Source organism: Aulonocara stuartgranti (genome assembly GCF_965226115.1).
Source record: "Aulonocara stuartgranti genome assembly, chromosome: 18".
In the NCBI taxonomy this organism is placed as follows: Eukaryota; Metazoa; Chordata; class Actinopteri; order Cichliformes; family Cichlidae; genus Aulonocara; species Aulonocara stuartgranti.
The window spans coordinates 2,520,073-2,544,838 of record NC_138954.1 but is presented as its reverse complement, the minus strand read 5'-3'; the positions used below and the strand labels follow the sequence as shown (position 1 = coordinate 2,544,838).

The following is a 24,766-nucleotide window of genomic DNA, read 5'->3' as shown; positions in this document are numbered from 1 at the left end:
TTGGATACAGTCAGTTTGTGCTTCACTCACACGGGTTGTTGTTGATCACACAATGAAAGTAGAATCAAACTCTTCATCTTCAAATCTTTATTGTTCACACAAACACAACTACACTGTTTGACATTTGAAAATCAAACTGAAAACTTGTGATAAAAATATTCCTGATGGTTTTTGTTACTACAATAAAAGTCACAATAAGCACAAAAAGAATTCTAACTCAGAGCAACAATACATGTAAAGATGTATTTATTTCAGACGATCTTCTAACTGTTGAAGAAAAAGGCAAAATAAGCTCAACACATCATAACTAACATTTGTGATCAAAGTGATGAATGAGATGAATTGATGAGATGTGATGGTGAGAAAAGGCGAGCAGGAAACAGTCAGTCAGCATGTGTGCAGTTGGTGGACGCTCCCTTGTTTGTGAGCATCATCAGCAGAGAGAGTCCACAGCAGTACACCAGACTCTTCACTATCAGCACTGTGTACAGCAGGCAGAGCAGCTTCACCCTGCACTGAGACTGGAAGGACACTGAAGGACAGACAGACACAAAGAGACAGACAGACAGTCGGGTTATTCCTCTCAGATCAAGGAGAAAAAGTCCAAATAGAAACAGTCACAGCTTCTTCTTCAAGTGGATGAATTGATGTAGTGTTTGTGTCCACTTGGGGGCAGAAGAACTCCACAAGCAGCTAACAAACTGATCTCTGACATATTATGGTCTGTCTGCTGTTTGGTGCTGAGCAGCTAGTGTACAGTGGCTTTATCAGAGCTTGTTGGATGAAGATTTGATCAATTAGTGCAACTTTAAGAGCCTAAACTTGTTCCAGCTGCCTCATTGGACATTGGAGCTGTCCATGCAGAGAGGCAGCAGGTGATCTTACAGTCAGCTGGCTGCAGAGCTGGCAGGTCTGCTGGCTCTCTCTCTGGAGGACAGGAGGCTGCTGGAGCTGGAAGCTCTGAAACAGAAAAGGAGTCAAATGTTTGGAGCTGCAGTGAGAAATGTCAGTCCTCTGCTGCTCTGCTCTCTTTGACAGCATCTCCACATGAAGCTGAATCACTGCTGAACACAGTCACCAAGCCTTCATTACCTTGTTGTGTTCGGGCCTCCACTGTGCCCCCCTCGTGCTTCACCCAGCAGCTGTATTTATATGTGTCAGAATGGCTCCCATCAACCATCCTGATGGCAATGGTGCGTCCCGCCTCTCTGAGCTCCAGCTGCTCTCCCTCAGCAGGGGGCAGCTCCTCCGCTTCTCCGCCGTTCTTCTTCTGTCTTTTCCAGGAGAACTGGACCAGAGGAGGAAACATGGCTGAGGCCACACACAGCAGGGAGCTGTTCCCCTCCAGGTGGGCTCTGGATGCTGCTGGGTACACGCTCACCACGGGCTTCACTACCTGCTCATCTGAAGTTTGACAGCAGCAACAAGCAGCACAGACACACATTCACACAGTCAGCAGCAGCTTCCAGCACTGCACTGCATTCAGTCTGATCCTGGAAACTACATGGACTCTGATCACTAAACTACTCATCAGCACAAAGTTCACTACATACACTGGATTCAGCTTCATATCAAACACAGTCATCACCTCATGTCATCATGGCTCACATGAGCAACACTCAGCATGGTTTTACATCATGAAATTAAATGTATTTCTTCTTTTTTATTTTCTTGATATTATTTCAAAATATGACTCACACATGTAAATGTATATAGATATTTGTTTTTATACAATTTAAATTTGATTTCCCATCTAAAAAAAACAAAACAAATTCTAACAGAAATTTGTTTTTTTCCAAAAATAAATGATTTCTTTCACAACATAATTTCAACAATGAAATTTACATTTTTGCATCGGAGTTTTTAAACATTTGTTATATAGATTTCACAATTCTTGTATTTTATACTCCAACAATTGCAACAGCAGCACATCTATTGTTTATTTTATTATATGCTTTAAATGTGTGAATGAATTGTTACACACATTTAAATGTAATTATTCAGACACTTGAATGAAAATTAAATACCTTTTTTAAATAATATAAATTAATTATCATACTTTACATCATATATTGTATGTGAGAAACAGTTTGGGAAAATGTTATTTACCTGTACATATTTTTTCAAAGATGCAGTTACTGGTAACATTTTTCTTGTCATTTGAAATTTAGTCTCACACATCAAACAAGTCTGACTCGTAACAATTCGTAACAATCACATTTTTTAATCACACCATTAACTGCTATGTATTTTCTCTTTAGCATAGCTTATATATACAAATTTATTTCTACTTATTTGAACATCAAATATGATCTCGTGTTAAAAACCAGCAGAATCACTGAGAGGATCAAATCCTAAATATTTGTAACATCACTAATATTTGCAGAAATAAAGAATAACTTTAGTTGTTCGGTGAGATTTCAACATGTTTTCAGAGATTATTGAGCTTTTCTTATGTAACAATGGCTGCAGATGAATTCTACTATTTTAGTTTTTGAAAACCTAACATCTAATACCTGTAACAATAGAAGCTGGCTTTTAAAATATTTTCAGCTTCTACAATAAAACAACAGAAGGAAAATTCTTTGTTCTTACCTGTTACATAGAGTTTAGTTCCAGAGCCAAAGATTCTGTTTCCCACAGTGAGACAGACTGCTACAAAAACCTGTCTGCTGCTGAACGTGTCAGCTGAGGTGAATGAGTCCAAATGAGGAAGCAGGATCATATTTCAGCTCCATGATGTGTTTCTCTAATGTTCATATCAACATGACTGTCTCTTCTTCTCTTTTCTTTAATGCACATGGATTCTTCATTAACTGATTCAGTTGATTCTGAATTTTTGATCCAGGTCAACATTTGAGGTCTGGACTGAAACACCTGACATGAATAATGCAACTGGAATTTAAAGGCTTCTGTTTAGTCTGCTTAAAATGTAGTTATTCATGGCAGTCAGTCAACTTTGTCAGCATTCTATATTTAGCTGTGTCTACACTCAATACAGGATGACATCATCCTTTTTGCTAAAGCATATAGTTAGGACTGGATCATGTGACCCTGAATCCTCCCTCTGTTATGCTGCAATAGGCTTAGGCTGCTCGGAGATTCCCATGATGCACTGAACATTTCTCCTTCTCTCATCTTTTCTGCACTTGCTGTGTTTTTTACACCAATCTGGATTTTATACTGAGTTATTATTAATCTCTCTGATGCTGCACTGTACTTGCTGACCTCTTGATATGAGGTTTGTATGTAGAACGAGACTGAATAAAGTTTTTAAATCTAATTTTTGCTCTCAAGCACTGAGCCTGCATCTGAAAGAAGAAACAGTGAAAGTTGAGTTGCAGGTTATGTTTCATGACTAAGTTTAAAATCAGGTGGAAGTGCTAGCATTGATTTTTTTAATTTTATGTACAGGAGCAGAAAAGGGGAATTTTCGGTTTCAAGGACGTGATGCCAGGTCTGTTATGTAAATATAAATAATAATAATAATAATGCATTTTATTTGGGGTGCCTTTCAAAAACCCAAGGTCACCTTACAAAGAACAAAATTAACAAAAGGAAAAGTAAAATACATAAAATAAGTTAAAATTACAAAACAGAGCTTGACAACAGGTGAAATCAGCACTAAAGCGAATAAACCAGTTTAAACAGACGTGTTTTGAGCTGTGACTTAAATATGGAAAGGGAGTCAATATTTCTTAGTGCAGGAGGAAGAGAGTTCCAGAGCTGAGGAGCAGAGCGACTGAAAGCTCTGTTCCCCATAGTGATGAGACGTGCGGACGGAACAGTAAGATGAATAGCAGATGATGATCTGAGAGGGCGGGAAACAGTGGTGATATGGAGCAGGTCACACAAATATGAAGGAGCAGATTTATGGATACACTTGTATGCAAGAAGTAAGGTTTTAAAGTTTATCCTGGCTTCTACGGGCAACCAGTGAAGCTGCTGAAGAACTGGGGTAATATGAGCTCTTAACGGAGTACGAGTTATGACCCAAGCTGCAGAATTTTGAAGGAGTTGGAGTTTATGAAGGGACCTTTTAGGGAGACCAAATAAGAGGGAATTGCAGTAATCAATACGGGACGTAATAAAACCTTGGACAAGGATGGCAGCAGCATGGGGAGTAAGGAAGGGGCGGAGTTGGTTAATATTACGTAAGTGAAAGTATGCAGACCGGGTTATGTAATTAATGTGAGACTGGAATGAAAGAGTATTATCAAGTATGACACCCAAACTCTTAACCTGAGGGGAGGGAAGTGTTAATGGAAAAACTGTGGGATTTGGTTAAGACAGATGGTGAACCAACAAGTAAAACTTCAGTTTTATTACAGTTGAGTTTGAGAAAATTGGAGGAGAACCAGGATCTAACAACATCACTAACAACAGACGGATTATGGACTCAAATGTCATGTTTTTCACCGAAACATGGTTGAACAACAGCTGCCCGGACAATGCTATCGAGTTAGCAGGACGCCACACACACCGAGCCGACAAGCTAGCAGATGACTCCGGCAAGACCAGAGGTGGAGGTTTGTGCATTTATATTAACAATGCTTGGTGCATGAACTCCACTACTACTGAGAGTCACTGCTCGCCTAATGCGGAGTTTTTAATGGTCAAATGCAGACCTTATTATCTCCCCAGAGAATTCACTTCGATCATACTCACTGCCGTGTATATACCCCCGACGCTAATGCTAGGTTGGCCATGAAAGAACTTTCTGCAGCCATTAACAAACACCAGAATAAACACCCCGAGGCTGCTTTTATTGTTGCTGGCGACTTCAACCACACCAACTTAAAGCCAGTCCTCCCCAGATTCCACCAACATGTCTCCTGCCACACCAGAGGAGACAAGACTTTAGACCATGTGTATTCCAACCTGGCTGGAGCCTACAAAGCCACACCCCTCCCCCACATTGGACAATCGGACCATCTCTCCCTGTTCCTCACACCTCGGTATTCACCACTCATCCAACGTGTGAAACCTGCTGTGAGGACAATTAAAGTGTGGCCAGAGGGGACAGACGCAGTGCTCCAGGACAGATTTAAAAACACAGACTGGAATATGTTCACCCACACAGACCTGGACCAGTACGCCTCATCTGTACTGGATTACATCTCCAAAACCACAGACAGTGTCACCACCCAGAAACGGATCACCATGTACCCCAACCAGAAGCCTTGGATGAACCGGGATGTTCGTCTCCTCTTGAAGGCCCGCAACACTGCCTTTAGGTCAGGAGATGCACACGCCTACAGTACAGCCAGGGCTAATCTAAAGAAGGGCATCAAAAAAGCCAAACACCATTACAAAAAGAAGGTAGAAGAACACTTCTCCAACTCCAACCCCCGACGCATGTGGCAAGGACTCCAGACCATCACAGACTACAGGACCACCAAACCCTCCCCCGCATCCTCTGATGTCTCCTTCCTCAACGAGCTCAACAACTTTTATGCTCGTTTTGAGCGAGGGAACCCCACAACCACAACCAAAGCAGACGTGACGCCAGACCACCAACCTATGACTCTCTCCCCCACCGATGTAGGAGCGGTGCTGAGCAGGATCAATGTCCACAAGGCTGCAGGCCCTGATGGCATCCCCGGGCGTGTTCTCAGAGCGTGTTCTGGGGAGCTTGCAGGAGTGCTCACAGACATATTCAATCTGTCCTTGGCCCACGCTGTGGTACCGGCCTGCTTCAAATCCACCTCCATCGTCCCGATACCCAAAAACTCCAACCCATCTTGCCTCAATGATTACCGCCCAGTAGCACTCACCCCCATCATCACTAAGTGCTTAGAGCAGCTGGTCCTAGCACACTTCAAATCCTGTCTCCCCCCCACCCTGGACCCCCACCAATTCGCATACCGCCGGAACAGGAGCACAGAGGATGCAGTCTCCATCGCAATGCACTCTGTCCTCTCACACCTGGACAACAACAACACCTACGCCAGAATGCTGTTTATAGACTTCAGTTCAGCATTCAATACAATCCACCCCTCACAACTCATCAGGGAACTGACAGACCTGGGCATCAGTTCCCTCATCTGCAAATGGTTACTGGACTTCCTGACCAACCGCCCCCAACATGTCCGGCTGGATAACCGCTGCTCATCTACCATCACAATGAACACCGGTGTACCACAAGGCTGTGTGATGAGCCCTTTCCTCTACTCCCTCTTCACCCACGACTGCAGACCTGCTGATGGTTCCAACACCATCATTAAGTTTGCAGATGACACCACGGTGATTGGCCTCATCAGTGACAACGATGAGGCCGCCTACAGGGAGGAGGTGGATCGTCTGGCTGAGTGGTGCGACAGAAACAACCTGCTGCTTAACACCGAGAAGACCAAGGAGCTCATCATGGACTACAGGAGGAATGCTGACCCACATCCACCCATCCACATTAAGGGGACGGCTGTGGAGCGTGTGAGCAGCTTCAAGTTCCTGGGAGTCCACATCTCCGAGGATCTCACCTGGACGACCAACTGCTCCAAGCTGGTCAAGAAGGCTCACCAGCGCCTCTTCTTCTTGAGGACTCTGAGGAAGAACCACCTGTCCTCAGACATCCTGGTGAACTTCTATCGCTGCACCATCGAGAGCATCCTGACCAACTGTATAACAGCCTGGTACGGGAACTGCTCTGCCTCGGACCGGAAGGCGTTGCAGAGGGTCGTGAAAACTGCCCAGCGCATCGCCGGAGCACCACTTCCTGCCATAAAAGACATCTACAGGAAGCGGTGTCTGAAAAGGGCTGGGAAAATCATCAAAGACCCCAGTCACCCATCACATGGACTCTTCACCCTCCTGCCCTCTGGGAGGCGCCACAGGAGCCTCCGGACTAAGACCACCAGGTACCGGAACAGCTTCTTCCCCACAGCTGTCAGACTCCTGAACTCTGCCTCCTGACATCTGACCCACGTTAAACTCATGGACTGAACATACACACACCCACAATGGACAACTGTACCCTCAAACACACAATAATAACATGGACTGAACCACCACTCACAACCACCAGCACTTTATATACCTCTGTAGAAACTATCTACACCCTCACTTATCTTAACTGCACTACTGTATAGCTCTGTGTAAATAATCATTCTGTACATTCGATAATCTTTAATCCTACAACTGTTTACAACTTGCATAGTTCCCATTTCTGTATAGCTGTATATCTCAGATTCTGTAAAGTTATTTATTTCATATTCTGTATAGTTTTTCATATTTATATCCTGTTCATATCCTGTACATAGCTTGTACTCACTACAGCCTGTACATACTTATAGTTATAGAATATTCACAACATACTTCATACTGTGTACATTATAACATACCATAATAGACCCATTTCTGTAATATACTCACATATCTATATTATTGCTAATATATATTGTAATATATCTATATCACTAAAGCACTTCTGGATGGATGCAAACTGCATTTCGTTGCCCTGTACCTGTGCATGTGCAATGACAATAAAGTTGAATTCTATTCTATTCTATTCTAATCTCAATAAGACAGTTTGAGAGGGAGGTAGGTGGGAGGGATGAATTGGGTTTAGAAGAAAGGTAGAGCTAGGTGTCATTGGCATAACAGTGAAAATTTATATTATATTTTTGGAATATATGACCAAGAGGGAGCATATAAATAATGAATAAAAGAGGCCCTAATACTGAACCCTGGGGCACACCAGCAGAAACAGGATAGAGAGTTAAGGAAAGGGATTTAAATTGGATAAACTGAGTGCGGTCTGAGAGATAGGAGGTAAACCAGGTAAGCGGGGTATGACTAATGCCAATGGAAGCTAACCGGTTCAGGAGAATATTGTGAGAAATGGTACCAAATGCCGCACTAAGATCAAGAAGGATGAGGATGGATAGGAGACCAGAATCAGCTGCCATCAGAAGGTCATTGGTAATCCTTAACAAAGCAGTTTCCGTGCTATGATTGGGGCGGAAACCAGATTGAAATTGTTCATAGAGATTATGGTCATTGAGATGTAAATGAAGCTGGGCGGCGACAACTTTTTCAAGAATTTTTGAAATAAAGGGGAGATTTGATCTTGGGCGAAGATTATCAAAGTTATTGGGGTCTGCACCAGGCTCTTTGAGAGTGGGAATAACAGAAGCCTTTTTCAGTGCTTCAGGAACAATTCCAGTGTTCAGGGAGGAATGAATAATACTGGTTGGTGCTAACGAGGGAAGACAGGCTTTAACTAACACAGTAGGGAGAGGGTCAAGTTGACAGGTGGATGACGTAGATTTTTTAATAAGATTAGATACGTCAGTTATGGAGGGAAGAGTAAAGCTTGAAAATAACTGACAGGAAGACAGTGGGGGAAACAGGAAGTCTACTTCAGAGTCAGGAGCTCCTAAAGAGTTAAGTTGACGGTGGATATCTGAAATTTTACAAGTGAAAAAAGAGATAAGAGAGTTGCAAAAATCAACAGAATACATGTGGGAGGGGAATGTGTCTGGAGGTTTTGTAATTTTACTGAACAGTGAATAGAGAGACTTGGAGTTACCTTCATTAGAACTAATTAAACCAGAGTAGTAAGCAGATTTGGCTGAGGCAATGCAGTCCTTATAGAACAAAACATGATCGTCGTACACTTCTTTATGTACAGTAAGTCCGGTTTTCTTGAATAGACGTTCGAGTTGGCGTCCTTTAGCTTTAAGATGACGCAGGTCGGGGGTAAACCATGGTGCTGAACGGGAAAATGAGACAGTTCGATGTTTAAGGGGAGCAAATATGTTAAGAAGGTTATGAAGGTTGACATTATAATGGCAAACGAGTTCATGAGCGGTTGAGGAGCTGTGAATAGATGGAAGGTCGTGGACGGCAGATGAAAAAACAGCTTAAAACAGGTTAATATTACCAATTTTCCTAAAAGTGATATTATGAGAGATACAGGTATTGGAAGCGGTTATGTTTGCATTAAAAGAAATAAACACTTGATCAGACTGGGGAAACAATGTGGCTTTACAATGGGTGGGGGTAATGCCAGAACAACAGACCAAATCCAGGATATGACCTTTAGAATGGGTAGGGGATTTTATGTACTGTAGAAGCCCAAAACCTTCCAGGCAGGAGGTAAAATCTCTGGAAAGAGGGATTTTATCATTGTCCATATGAATATTAAAGTCACCAACAATTATTAGATTTGGAGAAAGTACAGAGAAATGAGTGAGCAGAGCAGAAAATTCATTTAAAAACTCCTTATTTGGCTTAGCTGGCTGAAAAAACAGTACATATGATGGTGGGGGTAGATTCAATTCAATTCAATTCAATTTTATTTATATAGCGCCAAATCACAACAAAAGTCGCCTCAAGGAGCTTTATATTGTACAGTAGATACAGAGAAAAGCCCAAAAATCATATGACCCCCTATGAGCAAGCACTTTGGCGACAGTGGGAAGGAAAAACTCCCTTTTAACAGGAAGAAACCTCCAGCAGAACATGCTTTTAGCGTACCGGTACTCTCATTTGCACATCTGTTATAATCGTTTGGCTGCGCTGCCGCTTTTCAGAGCGCCCTTCACAAGCACGCTTCCTAATTCGTCCCACCGAGAGCAGAGACTACATTACCCATACACCAATGTGTTTTACAAGTGAAAAGCGCATGCGTCGCTTTTGCCGTTGTCATGTCAACAACTCAACGTGGTCCGGAGAGGGTGTGTAAAAAGCACAAACAGCTGCTCGGTTAAAATACAAAAACAATGAACACTTAATATGCTCTCCTGGCTTCAGACTCTGAGTAGTAAAAGAACAAGGTCAGAATCAGAGGACTCGCTGGCTGACACCCCACCAAGCCAGAATGATATCGCTGCAGGTCAGACGCAAGCTAATGAAAGCTGCACTAGTGCCGCAGCCGCGGACGACGGCACTTTTGGCGACGACGAGGACGAGAATGACACTATTTCTACCGATGACAACAGCCGCGTTAGCGAGCATGAGTGGCCAGAATGTTGGTCCCAAGCACAAGTCCGGTATTTCTCCCGAAATTACAAGTGGCTGATCAGCAGAAATCAAAAGTTGGGTTGTAGTGTGTGTAGTCAAGTTTGTGCTCGCGTGGACATGCAGCAAGGGCAGAGAGTGTCGCAGGAGTGGAGTGGGTGCTTAATCTCGTCTTTTGGAAGGGACAAGGCTGCACAACAAAACTCACTACGAAAGAAAATAAAAGAGCACAGAGACTCAATTTATCACAAGAAAGCAGTTGAAATAAAAGAGAAGGCAACACAAAATACAATGCAAAAACACATTGAAGATATGAGAAAGGCTGACTACGCTTCAACTTGCAATGTGTTTAGAACAGCTTATAAGATTGGCAAGCATGGGCGTCCCTTTACAGACATGCCAATAGATGTCCAGTTGCAAGTCTTAAATGGTGTCAAGATGGGCAGAGTTTTGCACTCTAATAACTCATGTGCAAATATACTGGATCACATTGCAGCTGAAATGAAAAAGAAGGTGGTCAATGACATAGTGATGAATGAAAGAAAATTGTGTGTGCTCATTGATGAATCCACTACAATAAGTGGAAAGTCTGTGCTTGTCGTGTGCCTGCGGTCAGCTATTTCCAGTGAAAATCCAGACACAATATTTTTTGAACTGATTGAGCTGCAGGGGCCCACAGCAAAGGACATCACTGAAGCACTGTTAGGATGTCTTCATAATAATGGCTTTGACCCTCACTACCTACAGGAACATTTGTTGGCATTTGCTTGTGATGGAGCCTCAGTGATGCTTGGGAGGAAAGCAGGAGTCGCTGCGCAGCTTTGTTCCAAATTCCCTTACCTGTTTGTCTGGCATTGTTCCAATCACAGACTGGAACTGGCAGTTTGTGATGTTTTGAAGGAGGTAGGAGGAATCAACCACTTTAAAATATTCTTAGATCAGCTTTACTCCCTCTACCATGCATCACCAAAAAACCAAAGGGAGTTAACCGAGAGTGCTCACAATGTTGGACAACGTCTCCTTGTGATAGGCCGTGTTTTATCAGTGCGTTGGGTTGCTTCAAGTGAGAGAACAGTGAAAGCAGTATGGGAGAACTACCAAGCTCTGCAGGTACACTTTACAAGTGCTGCTGATGATACCAGCAGGGACTCAAGAGAGAGAGCAAAATACAAAGGACTCAATGATGTTCTCACTACTGTTTCTTTTGTGGTCAATCTTGGCATCATGTATGACGCTCTCACAGAACTCAGTGACCTCTCAAGAATGCTCCAGAGACGGGACATGACTTTGGATCAAGCCGACAGGCAGCTGGACCGACAAATCCGGGTGCTTGAGTCAATGGTATCCACACCTGGTCCCTACACACAAACTGCCATTGAAGCTGAAAAGGAGAAAATCTTCAGAAATGTATGCCTGCATGAAAATCAGAGGGTTATAAAAATCAACCATGGCCAATCTTTCCGTAGCCTGGCTGAAAATGTTAAGTGCAGGATGACTCCAACAACTTCCTCGCATGTCAGTAAAACCTCATCTGAAAAGACAGATAGTCACCTCCTCTCAGACATCAAGGTCCTCCAGTCTGACTCCTGGCCTGCATCTCTAGATATTCAATATGGGGATGCAGCGGTCAGACGTTTATGTCAGAGATTCAGAGTTGGGGAGAGGGAAAGTGTCCTAGGATTTAGGGAGTATAAAGACCTTAAAGCTTCCAAGACACCAGCAGCCCTGAAGCCGCTTCTTACAGCTGTCCACACCATTGCAGTATCAACAAGTGAATGCGAGCGAGCTTTCAGCTCAATGAATGATACTTTGACAGATAAAAGAAACTCTCTCGACATCAAAAGGCTTTCAAATATGATTTTCCTGAAATGCAACGGACCACCCTTGGATCAGTTTAACGCACAAACATATGTGCAGACATGGCTGGCACTAGGGAGGAGAAGTGCAGCATCCACAAACTGCGAAGCCCAAAGTGAAAGGAAAGTGGAGCCCAAAACGTGCTGGAGCCTTTTCTAGGTAAAATGATTTGTACAGTATTTCTCATTTTTCATTTGGTGTACTGTGATGGTATTTTGCTGAATCTGCTTTTGTATATTTTTCAGGGGTAAAGAAATGAACCATCTTCAAGACTCAAGATTATGTTCTACTGTTCTATGGTTATTATGTTTGGGTTGCTTCAAGTGAGAGAACAGTGAAAGTAGTATGGGAGAACTACCAAGCTCTGCAGGTACACTTTACAAGTGCTGCTGCTGATACCAGCAGGGACTCAAGAGAGAGAGAAAAATACAAATTAGTTTATAATTTATTTTATGTACATGTTGTTAAAAAAAATTTCAATACCTTTTTGCACATTTTATTTATGTTCAGTAGCTCTTTCTAGCTCAAGCAAATCCACAAACTAATAAAATGATTTATTATTTTGTATAAGGTTGTCTGTTGACTGTTGTATATAAAACCCATTCAATATAGTTGTTGTTACCTCAGGGGACGCGGAAAAAAAATAGAGTACCGGTACCTCTTTTGGGCCACTTAAAGCACTGTTTAACAGGAAGCCAATGAAGGGAAGCCAAAACAGGAGAAATCTGCTCTCTCTTTCTAGTCCCTGTCAGGACTCTTGCTGCAGCATTTTGGATCAGCTGAAGGCTTTTCAGGGAGTTTTTAGGACTTCCTGATAATAATGAATTACAGTCGTCCAGCCTGGAAGTAATAAATGCATGAACTAGTTTTTCAGCGTCACTCTGAGACAGGATGTTTCTAACTTTAGAGATGTTGCACAAATGGAAGAAAGCAGTCTTACATATTTGTTTATTATGTGCGTTGAAGGACATGTCCTGGTCAAAAATGACTCCAAGGTTCCTCACAGTGTTACTGGAGGCCAAGGTAATGCCATCCAGAGTAAGAATCTGCTTAGATACCATATTTCTAAGCTTTTCAGGGCCGAGTACAATAACCTCAGTTTGGCCATCCAGGTCTTTATGTCTTTAAGACATTCCTGTAGTTTAACTAATTGGTGTGTGTTATCTGGCTTCATGGACAGATAGAGCTGGGTGTCATCTGCATAGCAGTGAAAATGTATGCTATGTCTTCTAATGATACTGGGAGCTGTAGTGGGATGTATTCAAATGAATGGGAGGGAGGGGCAGATACAGGGAGAACTTTCAAGTGCTTCCGGTGAATTATCGCGAGACCTCCGCCCCTCCCGGAGATGCGAGGTTAACAGGTGTAAACAAACTCAGATGGAGTGGAGTCATTGAGAAACAAAGTCATTGGGCTGTTGCCATGTTTCAGTCAAGCAAAGAAAGTCCAACTTACGATCACAGAGGAGATCATGTACGAGTGAGCGGATGTTTAATAGACCGAAATTGATGCTGGAGTTACCATGCCTGACAGTAGGCTTAGTTGATCTAGCCAGGTGGGCCAGCACATTGTGGTCGACAGCCCGGTCAGTCTTGCGGGGAGGACGTCGAGTTTTTGACCAGATGGAAAATATTGAGTTAGTGTCACTGATGTTGAAATTCTGCCGAAACCCTCGGTGGATATACCTGCGGCGGGGCTTGAAGGCGATGTCCGGGTAGAAGTATAGAGCCACAGGTGGAGAGACAGCCAGGCAAAAACGGAGCCACAAAAGATCCTTAGCAGAGTACTGGAGAAGAGCTGTCGTTGGGTGATGAATGATGGATAAAAAAACCCAGGTGAGCACGAGCCACACCAACACCCTGTGGATCCACATCTTAGTCAGGGGCGAGCACTGAACACAAACAGAGGGACCAAACAACCAGCTGACAGCTGCAGTGCACGCAATAGAAGCCCGCAAATATTGCGAAAACAAGTCAAAACAGAGTTGCGCCTTAGATACTCGATTCAAATAGTCGTCAGCAACTGAAAAATTATAATAAAAGTAAAAATAATAACCGGTGAGCAGCGGCAGTCACTCGACCAGAAGGTGACGCAGAAAACTGAAGTCAAGCCATAAAATGTGTGTTATCCACAGAAACACCTGAATCCAAGCTTAAAACTCATAGAAACCATTTTTGTAACCACTAAACTGCTAAAATAAGAAATGAAGACCATCAAATTAAAAGGTAAATAAATTACACAAACAATGTGAACACAAAGCACACAATCATCTGTTCACCTGACGGCATGCACAGAGACAAACAGCGATATCTCACAGACACTGCGGGTTTTGTGACGCTGACAAAAATTCACTGAACCAGCGGCAGCAAAAAAAAAAAAGACCTAAATTAAGCTTAATGTTTGAAAAACATTAGTGTGGATTCATGAGTGGGGAATAGATTTCCATGTAGTGGCATCTATCCTGTTCAGACATGTTTGGAGTGAATGCTATAAAATGATATCATTCATATCAATATGCTGTGTCCATAATCTTCACTGGCAAATTTTAATAGTGCTACTGGAAAGCATGCAATTCCTCCATGAAATCAATGAAAAAACTTATGTCTTATGTTTGCTCAGATGAGACTCTAGGTTCAAACTTTTAGGGGGACTCATAATGTCATGCTTGCAGTGCCTTGTAATTATTATTAATGGAATATGCTGTTTGCAAATGTCATCAGCCCTTTTCATATTTGCACATCTCAGCTGAATTACACAAAAATATAATCTTATAGTAATTATTATAGGAGCAGGTTGGGGATCCACAACTGATAACAGTACAAAACACTCTTTAGTTATGTGAACTCATCATGAATGAATGTCGGTAAACAGAAGTTACAGCTTTATCATTTTTGGTGAATTTGACCACATGTCCTCTCTTGCTTTTTTGTTTTTGGTCTCTTTGCTCTCTTCATCCTGTTCTCTCCCTTTCTGTCCTCCTCTCTAAGTCTTTATGCCAACAACCAAAAGCTATACCATAAACTGATCCATATCAGTTTATGGTAAATGGCCTGTATTTGTATAGTGCTTTACTAGTCCCTAAAGACCCCAAAGCGCTTTCCACATCCAGTCATCCACCCAGTCACACACACTTGTGATGGCAGCTACATTGTAGCCACAGCTGCCCTGGGGCGCACTGACAGAGGCGAGGCTGCCGGACACTGGCGCCACCGGGCCCTCTGACCACCACCAGTAGGCAGCGGGTGAAGTGTCTTGCCCTTGGACACAACGACCGGGGCTCGAACCTGCAACCTTCCGATTAGAAGGAGAACTCCCAACTCTTGAGCCACGATCGCCCCCATAGCAATAATAAACTGAATACAGGCTGTTACTGGACACAGACAGGTAACATCGCTTTGAGTTGCTGTCAAAGCGAAGTTACCTGAATAAACACTGAAGCTCAAACCAGAGCAGGAAGAGAAATCTTTAACAAGCTATAATAATAAAGTACATCAGTTCCTTGACTGGTAACTAGCAGCAGAAGATTAAAACTACCCAATACTACAATATTTAGAGAACAAACAAAAAATCAGGAGACACTTTACTTTTGCTGTATTTCAGTTAAAGTGTGTTTTAAATCAGAATCACTGATTGGTGTCATGAAATTACTGACCTGATTATTCAATTATTCAGAAAACTTCAGGAAACAGAACATCCTGAATAACTCCCAGTTAAAGAGATTTGATTGGATGATGAAGATTGTGATTCATTCATGTGTATTTCCTGCCTTGCAATTTATGATTGATTGGTGATTGATTGGTTATCGAAGGTGATTGTATGGCTGTTTATCCTGATCGACAGTGTGGGGGTCATGAATCCAGATAACTGAAAGACATCCTGGGTGTGCTGAACAGGTTTCATAGTATAGCGCCCCGGGCCCTATTCCAGGAAGCAGATTTAGCCAACAACTCTGACTTTGTTGATCCTGACATGAAGGAAACTGAGTTTTCTGTTCCACATTAAAACTCTGAGGTTCTCTCTGACTCCACCAGTTTGAAACACACAGCACTTTGTAATCTGTACTTGACTTAAACTGACTTGATTGAAATAATAAATATATTCATAGAATATATAAATTCAGAGTTGAATTAAAAGTCCTGAGCTCCGTGTGACATGGTTATCTGACAATATCCAATCAAAAATGTAGAAAAGAAAAGGAAGGAGAGATCATTTTCGATTTGGTATGTATTAGTTGATGTCTGTTTTTAGGTGTCAGTAATTCAATTCACTTTCATTTAGTACCAAACCAGATCCCACAATACTACAGAGAAAACCCCAAACAATCAGATGACCCCCTCAAATTGTGATCATAAATTGTCACGGCCTTTTAAGTTCCAAAACCAAAAACATCAAAGAAAAGGCCGTGGGTGGCAGCGGGAGGTTTGTTTTAGAACGCACCTCTGACTTCATTGTTTAAAAATTATAAACAATAACCAAATAACTTCTTACAACTTAAAATTAAATGAAAGTTAACTTAATTTGCTTTCACAACTTCAAAAGTGGTCAAAAAGTCATTTTTAAACCCTCCCGTCGTCCCATCTGACATTTGGCAAACAAAAAACAACTTTACCACACCCCTCCAGGGTGCGCTTAATCCCTTGATTAATGGGAGGGTCCATAAGCTGATAAACCAATCACTTTCCAAAAACCTTTCCAAAAATAAAATTAATTACGAATTTACATAACAAAACTAGGTCAGCATATTCTTACAACTTTAAAGAAAAAACAAAAAAATTGCGTTTTATAAACATTCAACAAAAATGGCCACAACATAAATATTTTGCACTTATCTTAAATGTGTAGTTGTGAGCTGAGTTTGGTAACCTTGTAAACCTAAATATCTGAACGTTTTATGTATTTGCTTCTATAGATGAGAATTTGTTTGTGTGTAAAAAATATTTACACAACTTAGAATTTTTTTATTTTTTTTGTTAAGGTCTGGTTACAAATACAAAGAAAAAAACAACGTGGGACAGTTTACTGAGCACGAGAGCCCAAGGAGGCGTCGCCAGCATCTGACTAGCAGACCGAGCCCCGGGTGCAGAGACCCGACGGCCCTCCACATCCTAGAAGGGGTCAGACCGAGCCAGGAGGGCCAGGCCCTGCCAAGCAACCACCAGGCTGAGATGTTCTGAGAGGTGGAGTCGACCTGACACATAAACACAGACACAAACATGCATTCCCACCCTCATGCACACATACACAAATACTCAGCACTCGCCCAACATACACACAGAAATGAACACTGTACTCACACTCACCAAACATACTCTATACTCCCAGGACCAGGAACCATCACTCCCAGAGGGGCTGTCAACCTCAGACCCAGGAGATGATTCCCTTTACTCTGGGGTGGAGACAAGCAGACCACCCCCAGTCCTGCAGCAACAGGGAAGGCCACCAGCTCAGACCACGACCAGACGGCCAGCTCTTGCTCTCGGCCCGTGGCCCAGATAACGAACAGAGAACGGGGGTGTGAAGACCCCATACCTCACTTCTCTTGCTCATATTTGGTGTTGCTGCGTGCTGGTCTAAAGTGCATTTGAAACATGGGAAGGGCATGGTACCCTCTGCCAGATAGCAGCTGGTGTCAGCACGGACCCTCCTGGGAACTCTCAGTGTCTCCATGCATTTAAATTGGGAGGTGGGCACCAGCACCAGAGGTGAGGCTGAATAAACAGACCGTCCTCTGGATTTGTTACATTTACTGTATGTTGTACAAGCCTCAAACACCTGCTTTTTCAGGTGTTTGAAGAAGGCTGAGCAGTGTATGTTTGCTGGTGGGTGATACGTCATATATGGAATAAACAAAATACAAACAAATGGCATAAAATGCTAAAAACACAGCAAACATAAAAGAATTTAAAAATACCAAATGTCCATCCACTCTCTCTCAGCCTTCCTCTTCCAGACCCCAGACTGATGTGACTCATTGCTTTGGATTACTAGAATTAATAAAATGAATATCAATAAAAAGTGCAGAGTCGGTGCTTTCAGGAGCCTTTTAAGAGACCCACTGTTTCACAGTTTGGATAAAACCAAACATCATACACAAATACACGTTAAGCAAACTTAAAGAGACATGCAGTCAAGCATAGCATATATTCAACTCCTGCAAGCATATTTCCATACACAGGTTAAATGTGAGCTATAGCCAAAAATAACAGGTGACATTTTAAGGAAACGCTAACATAAAAAATGACTTTTCAGCAGTTGTTTAAAAGAGAGCTGTTTTAACTGAACTGATTGATGCTGATGTAATGACTGACCTCCTTAGAGAAGCTGTCATGGCTGAAAACAAGGACCTCAGTTTTACCAGGATAAAGATGGAGGAAATCTGAAGACATTTAATTGATAACAACAGTGACGCCTTTGCTGAGGTAGGAAAGGCTGTTGAGGTTTATTCACAATGTACAAACAGCCAGAAAAGCTCACAGCCTCTCAGCTTCCCATCTTCAGCCTTTGTTAACAGGACGCAGACACAAAATTGACAGACTGTAGATTCTAATGGCTCAGTTTCAAGCAGAGTCAAGCTAGCTTCCATTAACAATCGAAAGATCATTTTGTTTTAACTGACGTCTGTATTTGATTTTCTTTTATGTTTAATGTTCATGTAGGTTATTCTGAAATGTGAAACAGTGTTTAGAGACTGTCCTACCCTCCATACAAAAACATAACAGAAATAAAAAAGGTAAGTAGTGGGTGAATTATTCAACTCTGCTCTGTTTTACTTGAAACATTTAAAAACACACCTAATGTAACTAATGCTCGCATCATCTAAATGTCCTGATTAGAAGCTGTGATGACTTTTATTCTGCTTTATTCAAGTTTTGAAAGGTTCGAACCTCAAATCTTCACCTTCTCATTTGGATGCAGGAACAACATTAGGACAAATGTTTTACAAGACTCATACACAGTCATGATTGTCTGGAAGCTTATCAAGGCTCAGAGTGCTGCCACAGATTTATTTGGAATAAGTTCTACTCTTCCCAAATGTCAACAGCATGAATCAGACGTTAGGTAAAACAAATCAAAGAGCCACTATTCAAAGAAATACAGCATAGATGTTAAAACATGCTGAAGGCTCTTAGGACCCTTTTTCCAAAAGCAAATTCTAAAGTTGACGTGTAAACATTTAAAGGAGGCGAGAATGATTAAAAACCAACTTGGACTTGAACACTAAATAACAACCCCGACACAAAGAGCTGTGTTTTGTTTTCAGGGCTTATTTCACAAAGTTAGCAAACAATGCTCATATGAGCATGCTAACATAACTGTCAAAATAAAATAATCTTAATTATTAGAGCAGTAAACCAACATGGAGCTCAGTATGTTTGTGACTCTGAGATGGAGGTGAAACATGTGAAGCTGGGCTGTGGTTTACTGCTCTCTTCCTGTCACAGACACTGTTTGACATCTGTTCATCTGTTGGTTTTTGTTCAGGCTGCAGGGATCATTTCTCACTGTGGGGATCAGAAACCCAACAGGAGCAGTAGTAGGTGGCTGAATGATCGGGTTTAACTTGTTTAATCTCTAACGCCCAGCCTTTATTTGTATTTACAGAAGAGAAGTCATCGAGCTGAGGATGAGAAGAGTAACTTCTATCTATGTTACCATTATTTTTATCAATATCAAAAATTACTCTGAATGTTTCTTTTTCCTTCTTCTGGTACCAGTATACATAGCTGTCACCACACTGTTCAGTCCCTCCACAGCTGAAGGAGACACTTTGTCCAACTCTCCTGGTCAATGTTAAATCGTCCTGAATCAGCTGTTCTGCTGCCATGGTAACCAGTGCTGTAGAGACACAGACAGATAGATGAAGGTTAGTGTGACAGTGTTTGTTACAGGTTGACTTTGTTGGCTCCTGATTGGCTGGAAACACTCACCTGAACACAGACAGCACAGAGCAGCAGCTGGGAGGAAAAGCATTTTGTGCAGTGGTGTTTCCTCTGGTGAACCTGGGGAGAAGTGGCGCTCTGATGCAGCTGAGGCCAAACAAGGACGAGCTGTGAGATCAGACGAGGGCCACGTGGTTTCTAACAGGTCCTCAAAGCTCCCATCAGCCCCTGCGGCCCACAGATAAGACTGCTGCTGCTGATTGACAGCTCAGCTGAAGCTGCTGTGGTTTCATCGTCTTCATTTCAATCTGACAGCAGATCCAAAAATCTGGGTCACATGATGCACAAACACTCAGAAACATTCATGTTGCTGTGAATTTAGTAACACACACTGTTATCTGTGGTTTAACAGCTGTGATGAAAACACTAAATATAACTAAACTATTAATAAAAATACAAATATAAAAAATAATATTCTGTAAAAATCATTTTAAAGTTCATAAATTATAAACAAAGGACTTTAAAAGAATAAAATCTCATGAAACATAATTTATAGTCAAATTCTTTTTAAAAAAAACAAACACATGTGGTTCTGTTGTGTGTTTAAATATGTGCACACTGTGGTTCTGTTGTGTGTTTAAATATGTGCACACTGTGGTTCTGTTGTGTGTTTAAATATGTGCACACTGTGGTTCTGTTGTGTGTTTAAATATGTGCACACTGTGGTTCTTTCCCACATCTTCTAATGTGTTTTGTTCCAAGTTGGTTTCAGACTGAAGGATTCATTAAAGCCTTTTTAAGAATCATTCAAATGATGATCATCAATTCTAATATCTATAAACAGTAATAAAAACAGGGCTGTGTTTCACGTCAGCTTCATTTATTTGTAGCCATGGTTAGATTTCATCTGCAGCAGGCAGTCATCCACCTTTACACACACATTTACACAACAGTACAAAAGTACTTTTTGATTCCTGAAAGAGAAATAAGACAAATGTTGCCTTTGTATCATCTCTGATATGGAAGGGATCATTTGAAGATGTGAGTGAAGGACACAAATATTTGGATCTGGTGTTGTTCTACATTTTAGGACTAAAAGACAGAAGGAAGAAAGTGAAAGTGACTGTGCGAGGCGTTGAAGTCATGAAGTCAAGTGGAGGCCGCTGACTGCTGTTACTTTCTGCTGTACAGGTTCAACAGGGACTCACAGTCAGCCTGCTAGAACATTTGGATGAAGAGAAAAAGGAGGAAAAAGACTTTGAGGGACAAATCCAATAAGATCAGCATGTTTTGAATGTGGGAATACAACAGTTTCCTCCACCATGACACACACTGGAGCCTCTTTTTGCTCACAGCTTCACTGTTTGTCTCAAAGTTCAGTTTGGAGGCCAAAATTGTTGCAACACATTTGTAAGTTTGCACTAATTTCACTGTGTGACCCTTAATGGATGTAATCAAAGAATCAGTCAGTGAAATATGAAGCTGTGCTGTAAGTTTGGAGGAGAAAAGTGTCTGAGTGACTTTAATGAGGTGAACACATGAATACAGAGCACTGACTGACACGTACACACTCCTTTAATGAGTCGCACACATTTTTGTGACTTTATGAAATGTCAAAAATGACACAACACACAACAAGCTGCGAGCACATTATTGTGTGTTTGCTGTTTGTGTGCTTTGTTTGCTGTTATGATAGCAGGCATACAGCCATGTTCTCAATGTCTCAGCTATCATTGATTATTGCTGCTCTTCCTCTTCTATTAGGCACTTCAACTCAATGAATGACACACAGAAAGATTTCATGACTGTGTTCTTCACAATAAGGAGAATATGTTATCTGCATCTGAATGACTCATGTTGCCTTGTTTCTACTTTGTTTGCATATTTCTGCTTGTTGGAAAGGATTTTCTGAATCATTCAGTAGTTTTTGTAATAATAACGACATTTAGCAAGACTTCAAAATGATTCTCCAACATTTGCTGTTCAGACTTGATCTGTTCTTACGTGTGTGATATCCAGAATGAAAAACTCAGCTCAGGTAATAAAATGGGAGCTGAGCAGACTGCAGGGGCTTCATGGTCTCTCCTTTGATTCCATTAAAGTTCATTTGTCAGCTGTGAGTTGAGGATTTGAGCTGTTTCTCTCACAGGTGAAGAACACAGATCCTTCCTGGAATCATTCTTGAAGCAGAGTTCCTGCTTGTAACTGTCATTGTGTTATTAAAGTGAAAGCCACAGCTAACGGTGTGGAGGCTGCAGAGCAGAAACCCACACAGCCCGTCTGCTGCAGGAGAGCAAGTTTGGATACAGTCAGTTTGTGCTTCACTCACACGGGTTGTTGTTGATCACACAATGAAAGTAGAATCAAACTCTTCATCTTCAAATCTTTATTGTTCACACAAACACAACTACACTGTTTGACATTTGAAAATCAAAGTGAAAACTTGTGATAAAAATATTCCTGATGGTTTTTGTTACTACAATAAAAGTCACAATAAGCACAAAAAGAATTCTAACTCAGAGCAACAATACATGTAAAGATGTATTTATTTCAGACGATCTTCTAACTGTTGAAGAAAAAGGCAAAATAAGCTCAACACATCATAACTAACATTTGTGATCAAAGTGATGAATGAGATGAATTGATGAGATGTGATGGTGAGAAAAGGCGAGCAGGAAACAGTCAGTCAGCATGTGTGCAGTTGGTGGACGCTCCCTTGTTTGTGAGCATCATCAGCAGAGAGAGTCCACAGCAGTACACCAGACTCTTCACTATCAGCACTGTGTACAGCAGGCAGAGCAGCTTCACCCTGCACTGAGACTGGAAGGACACTGAAGGACAGACAGACACAAAGAGACAGACAGACAGTCGGGTTATTCCTCTCAGATCAAGGAGAAAAAGTCCAAATAGAAACAGTCACAGCTTCTTCTTCAAGTGGATGAATTGATGTAGTGTTTGTGTCCACTTGGGGGCAGAAGAACTCCACAAGCAGCTAACAAACTGATCTCTGACATATTATGGTCTGTCTGCTGTTTGGTGCTGAGCAGCTAGTGTACAGTGGCTTTATCAGAGCTTGTTGGATGAAGATTTGATCAATTAGTGCAACTTTAAGAGCCTAAACTTGTTCCAGCTGCCTCATTGGACATTGGAGCTGTCCATGCAGAGAGGCAGCAGGTGATCTTACAGTCAGCTGGCTGCAGAGCTGGCAGGTCTGCTGGCTCTCTCTCTGGAGGCGTGATTTTAAAGTCAAATTAAATTCAGTTTAATTCGTCATGTGTTTGCTTTTTATTGTTTTATAGAAATTTAGTTCAGTCCAATTTTAAAATATTTACATTTGTCTTTATACAAGTGAAAATGTATTTTTCTTATTAGTCCTTAGACACGAGTTCTAACAGAGATCCTCTTCTGTCCAAAAATAAATTAATCTTTTTTCATATTGTTTTGTACTATTAATAAAATTAAATATCATTTCACAAAATTCAATTCAGCAGATAAAATTTCCATTCTTCTTGTCTTTGATATATTTTACCATAAAGACCATATTTGTCTTTCAGACTAATTTATTCTTAAATATTTTTGTGTAAAAATTGGAAAAGTAACACAGTGATTATTTTAATTTATGTTTTTATTCATATAAAAAACTGTAGCAACTATTTTAAAACACTAAAACTGAAATGGTGAATAAAACGTTTTCAATAATATGAGATATACTTCATGATATTTTTAGTCATAAAATACAAATTATTTGAAAAAATATAATTAATAAAAATTTGTCTTGAAAAGTATTTTGGAAAATTTAAGTATTATTAACTTTTTATTGTCACGTACAAATCCACACACACGACTTCATCTCAGAAATAAATATCAGAGTTTAACGATGTCAAATTCATCCTAAATTTATCTGTCATATCATTTCTGAGTTTTCTAATCAGTATCTGTTTTTATACTTTTTTTTTTTTACCAGAAGACACTTTTTGAAGCAGCTACATGAATGTTTGACTATTAAAAAATATTTGTTCCTCAACATAAAGCAAATATTTCCTGAAACCATATTTGTTGTTAATCTATATTAATTTAATTTTAACATCAAATATGATCTTGTGTTAAAAACCAGCAGAATCACTGAGAGGATCAAATCCTAAATATTTGTAACATCACTAATATTTGCAGAAATAAAGAATAACTTTAGTTGTTCAGTGAGATTTCAACATGTTTTCAGAGATTATTGAGCTTTTCTTATGTAACAATGGCTGCAGATGAATTCTCTACTAATGATGAAAAACTAACATGTAAAGCCTGAAGCAGCACAAACTGACTTTAAACACATTTTCAGCTTCTACAATAAAACAACTGAAGGAAAATAAATGTTTGTTCTTACCTGTTACAGACAGTTTAGTTCCAGAGCCAAAGATGAAGTAGCCATATCCTCCCACAGTGAGACAGACTGCTACAAAAACCTGTCTGCTGTTGAACGTGTCAGCTGAGGTGAATGAGTCCAAATGAGGAAGCAGGATCATATTTCAGCTCCATGATGTGTTTCTCTAATGTTCATATCAACATGACTGTCTCTTCTTCTCTTTTCTTTTAGCCACACTAGCAGCACGGCTCTGATGTTAATGTCAGTCTGTTGGTCAGTCCACTACTTTAGTCCACATGGAAATAGAAAATCACTATATAAGCACCAGTCCATTTATCCCATCAATGATGCACCACTACAATGAAACATGCTGCTGATAGGATCATGGTTTGGCCCATCTGGCTCACCATCATTAATCACACAATCAATTTTGAATTCTAGCAGCAAATTGTAAAGAAAACTATCAGAACATCTGTCTGTGAACTGAATCTCAGGAGAAAGTGGGCCATGCAGCACCACAATGACAAGAAAGGTAAGATCGATGGTGGGTAGGCAGCAGAGGATCAGGGGACCATAACACCATCTTACACAGTTATTAACTAACGAGCTCATTGACTAATCTGAAACATCACTTTGATTTTTCTAACAGCTTCATTGGAATTTCAGCTCACAGTGGATCTGCAACATGAGCAGCTGAAGAGCTTCAAGA

At 41.1% G+C, this 24,766-nt stretch overlaps 3 protein-coding genes across 4 annotated transcripts in view; 1 reads left to right on the top strand and 2 right to left on the bottom strand.

Moving 5' to 3' along the window:
- Window positions 1-24,766, top strand: part of LOC309693974 (immunoglobulin lambda-1 light chain-like) — a 255,987-nt gene that overhangs the window by 7,279 nt on the left and 223,942 nt on the right. The window lies entirely within an intron of this gene.
- Window positions 1-24,766, bottom strand: part of LOC309693966 (immunoglobulin lambda-1 light chain-like) — a 99,729-nt gene that overhangs the window by 41,862 nt on the left and 33,101 nt on the right. The window lies entirely within an intron of this gene.
- Window positions 126-24,529, bottom strand: LOC309693975 (immunoglobulin lambda-1 light chain-like). Of its 2 annotated transcripts, none has more exons than XM_082513667.1 (4): window positions 24,079-24,529; window positions 1,093-1,404; window positions 886-960; window positions 126-532 (listed from the first exon to the last, which is right to left on the bottom strand). In XM_082513667.1, the coding sequence occupies exons 1-4, from the start codon at window positions 24,215-24,217 to the stop codon at window positions 384-386; spliced, it is 675 nt and encodes a 224-aa protein (XP_082369793.1). In that variant the 5' UTR covers window positions 24,218-24,529; the 3' UTR covers window positions 126-383. The 2 variants fall into 2 exon arrangements, with proteins under 2 accessions (XP_082369793.1, XP_082369794.1); XM_082513668.1 differs by lacking the exon at window positions 24,079-24,529 and adding an exon at window positions 2,596-2,874.

What these genes read in the sequence shown, in the direction of transcription:
- LOC309693975 (XM_082513667.1), bottom strand. Translation starts at nt 24,217, where the DNA reads ATGATCCTGCTTCCTCATTTGGACTCATTCACCTCAGCTGACACGTTC. An exon ending in GGAGGCCCGAACACAACAAG is followed by an intron (nt 961 to 1,092) that starts GTAATGAAGGCT and finishes TTTCTGTTTCAG; the next exon opens with AGCTTCCAGCTCCAGCAGCC. An exon ending in AGCTCTGCAGCCAGCTGACT is followed by an intron (nt 533 to 885) that starts GTAAGATCACCT and finishes TCTGTCCTTCAG; the next exon opens with TGTCCTTCCAGTCTCAGTGC.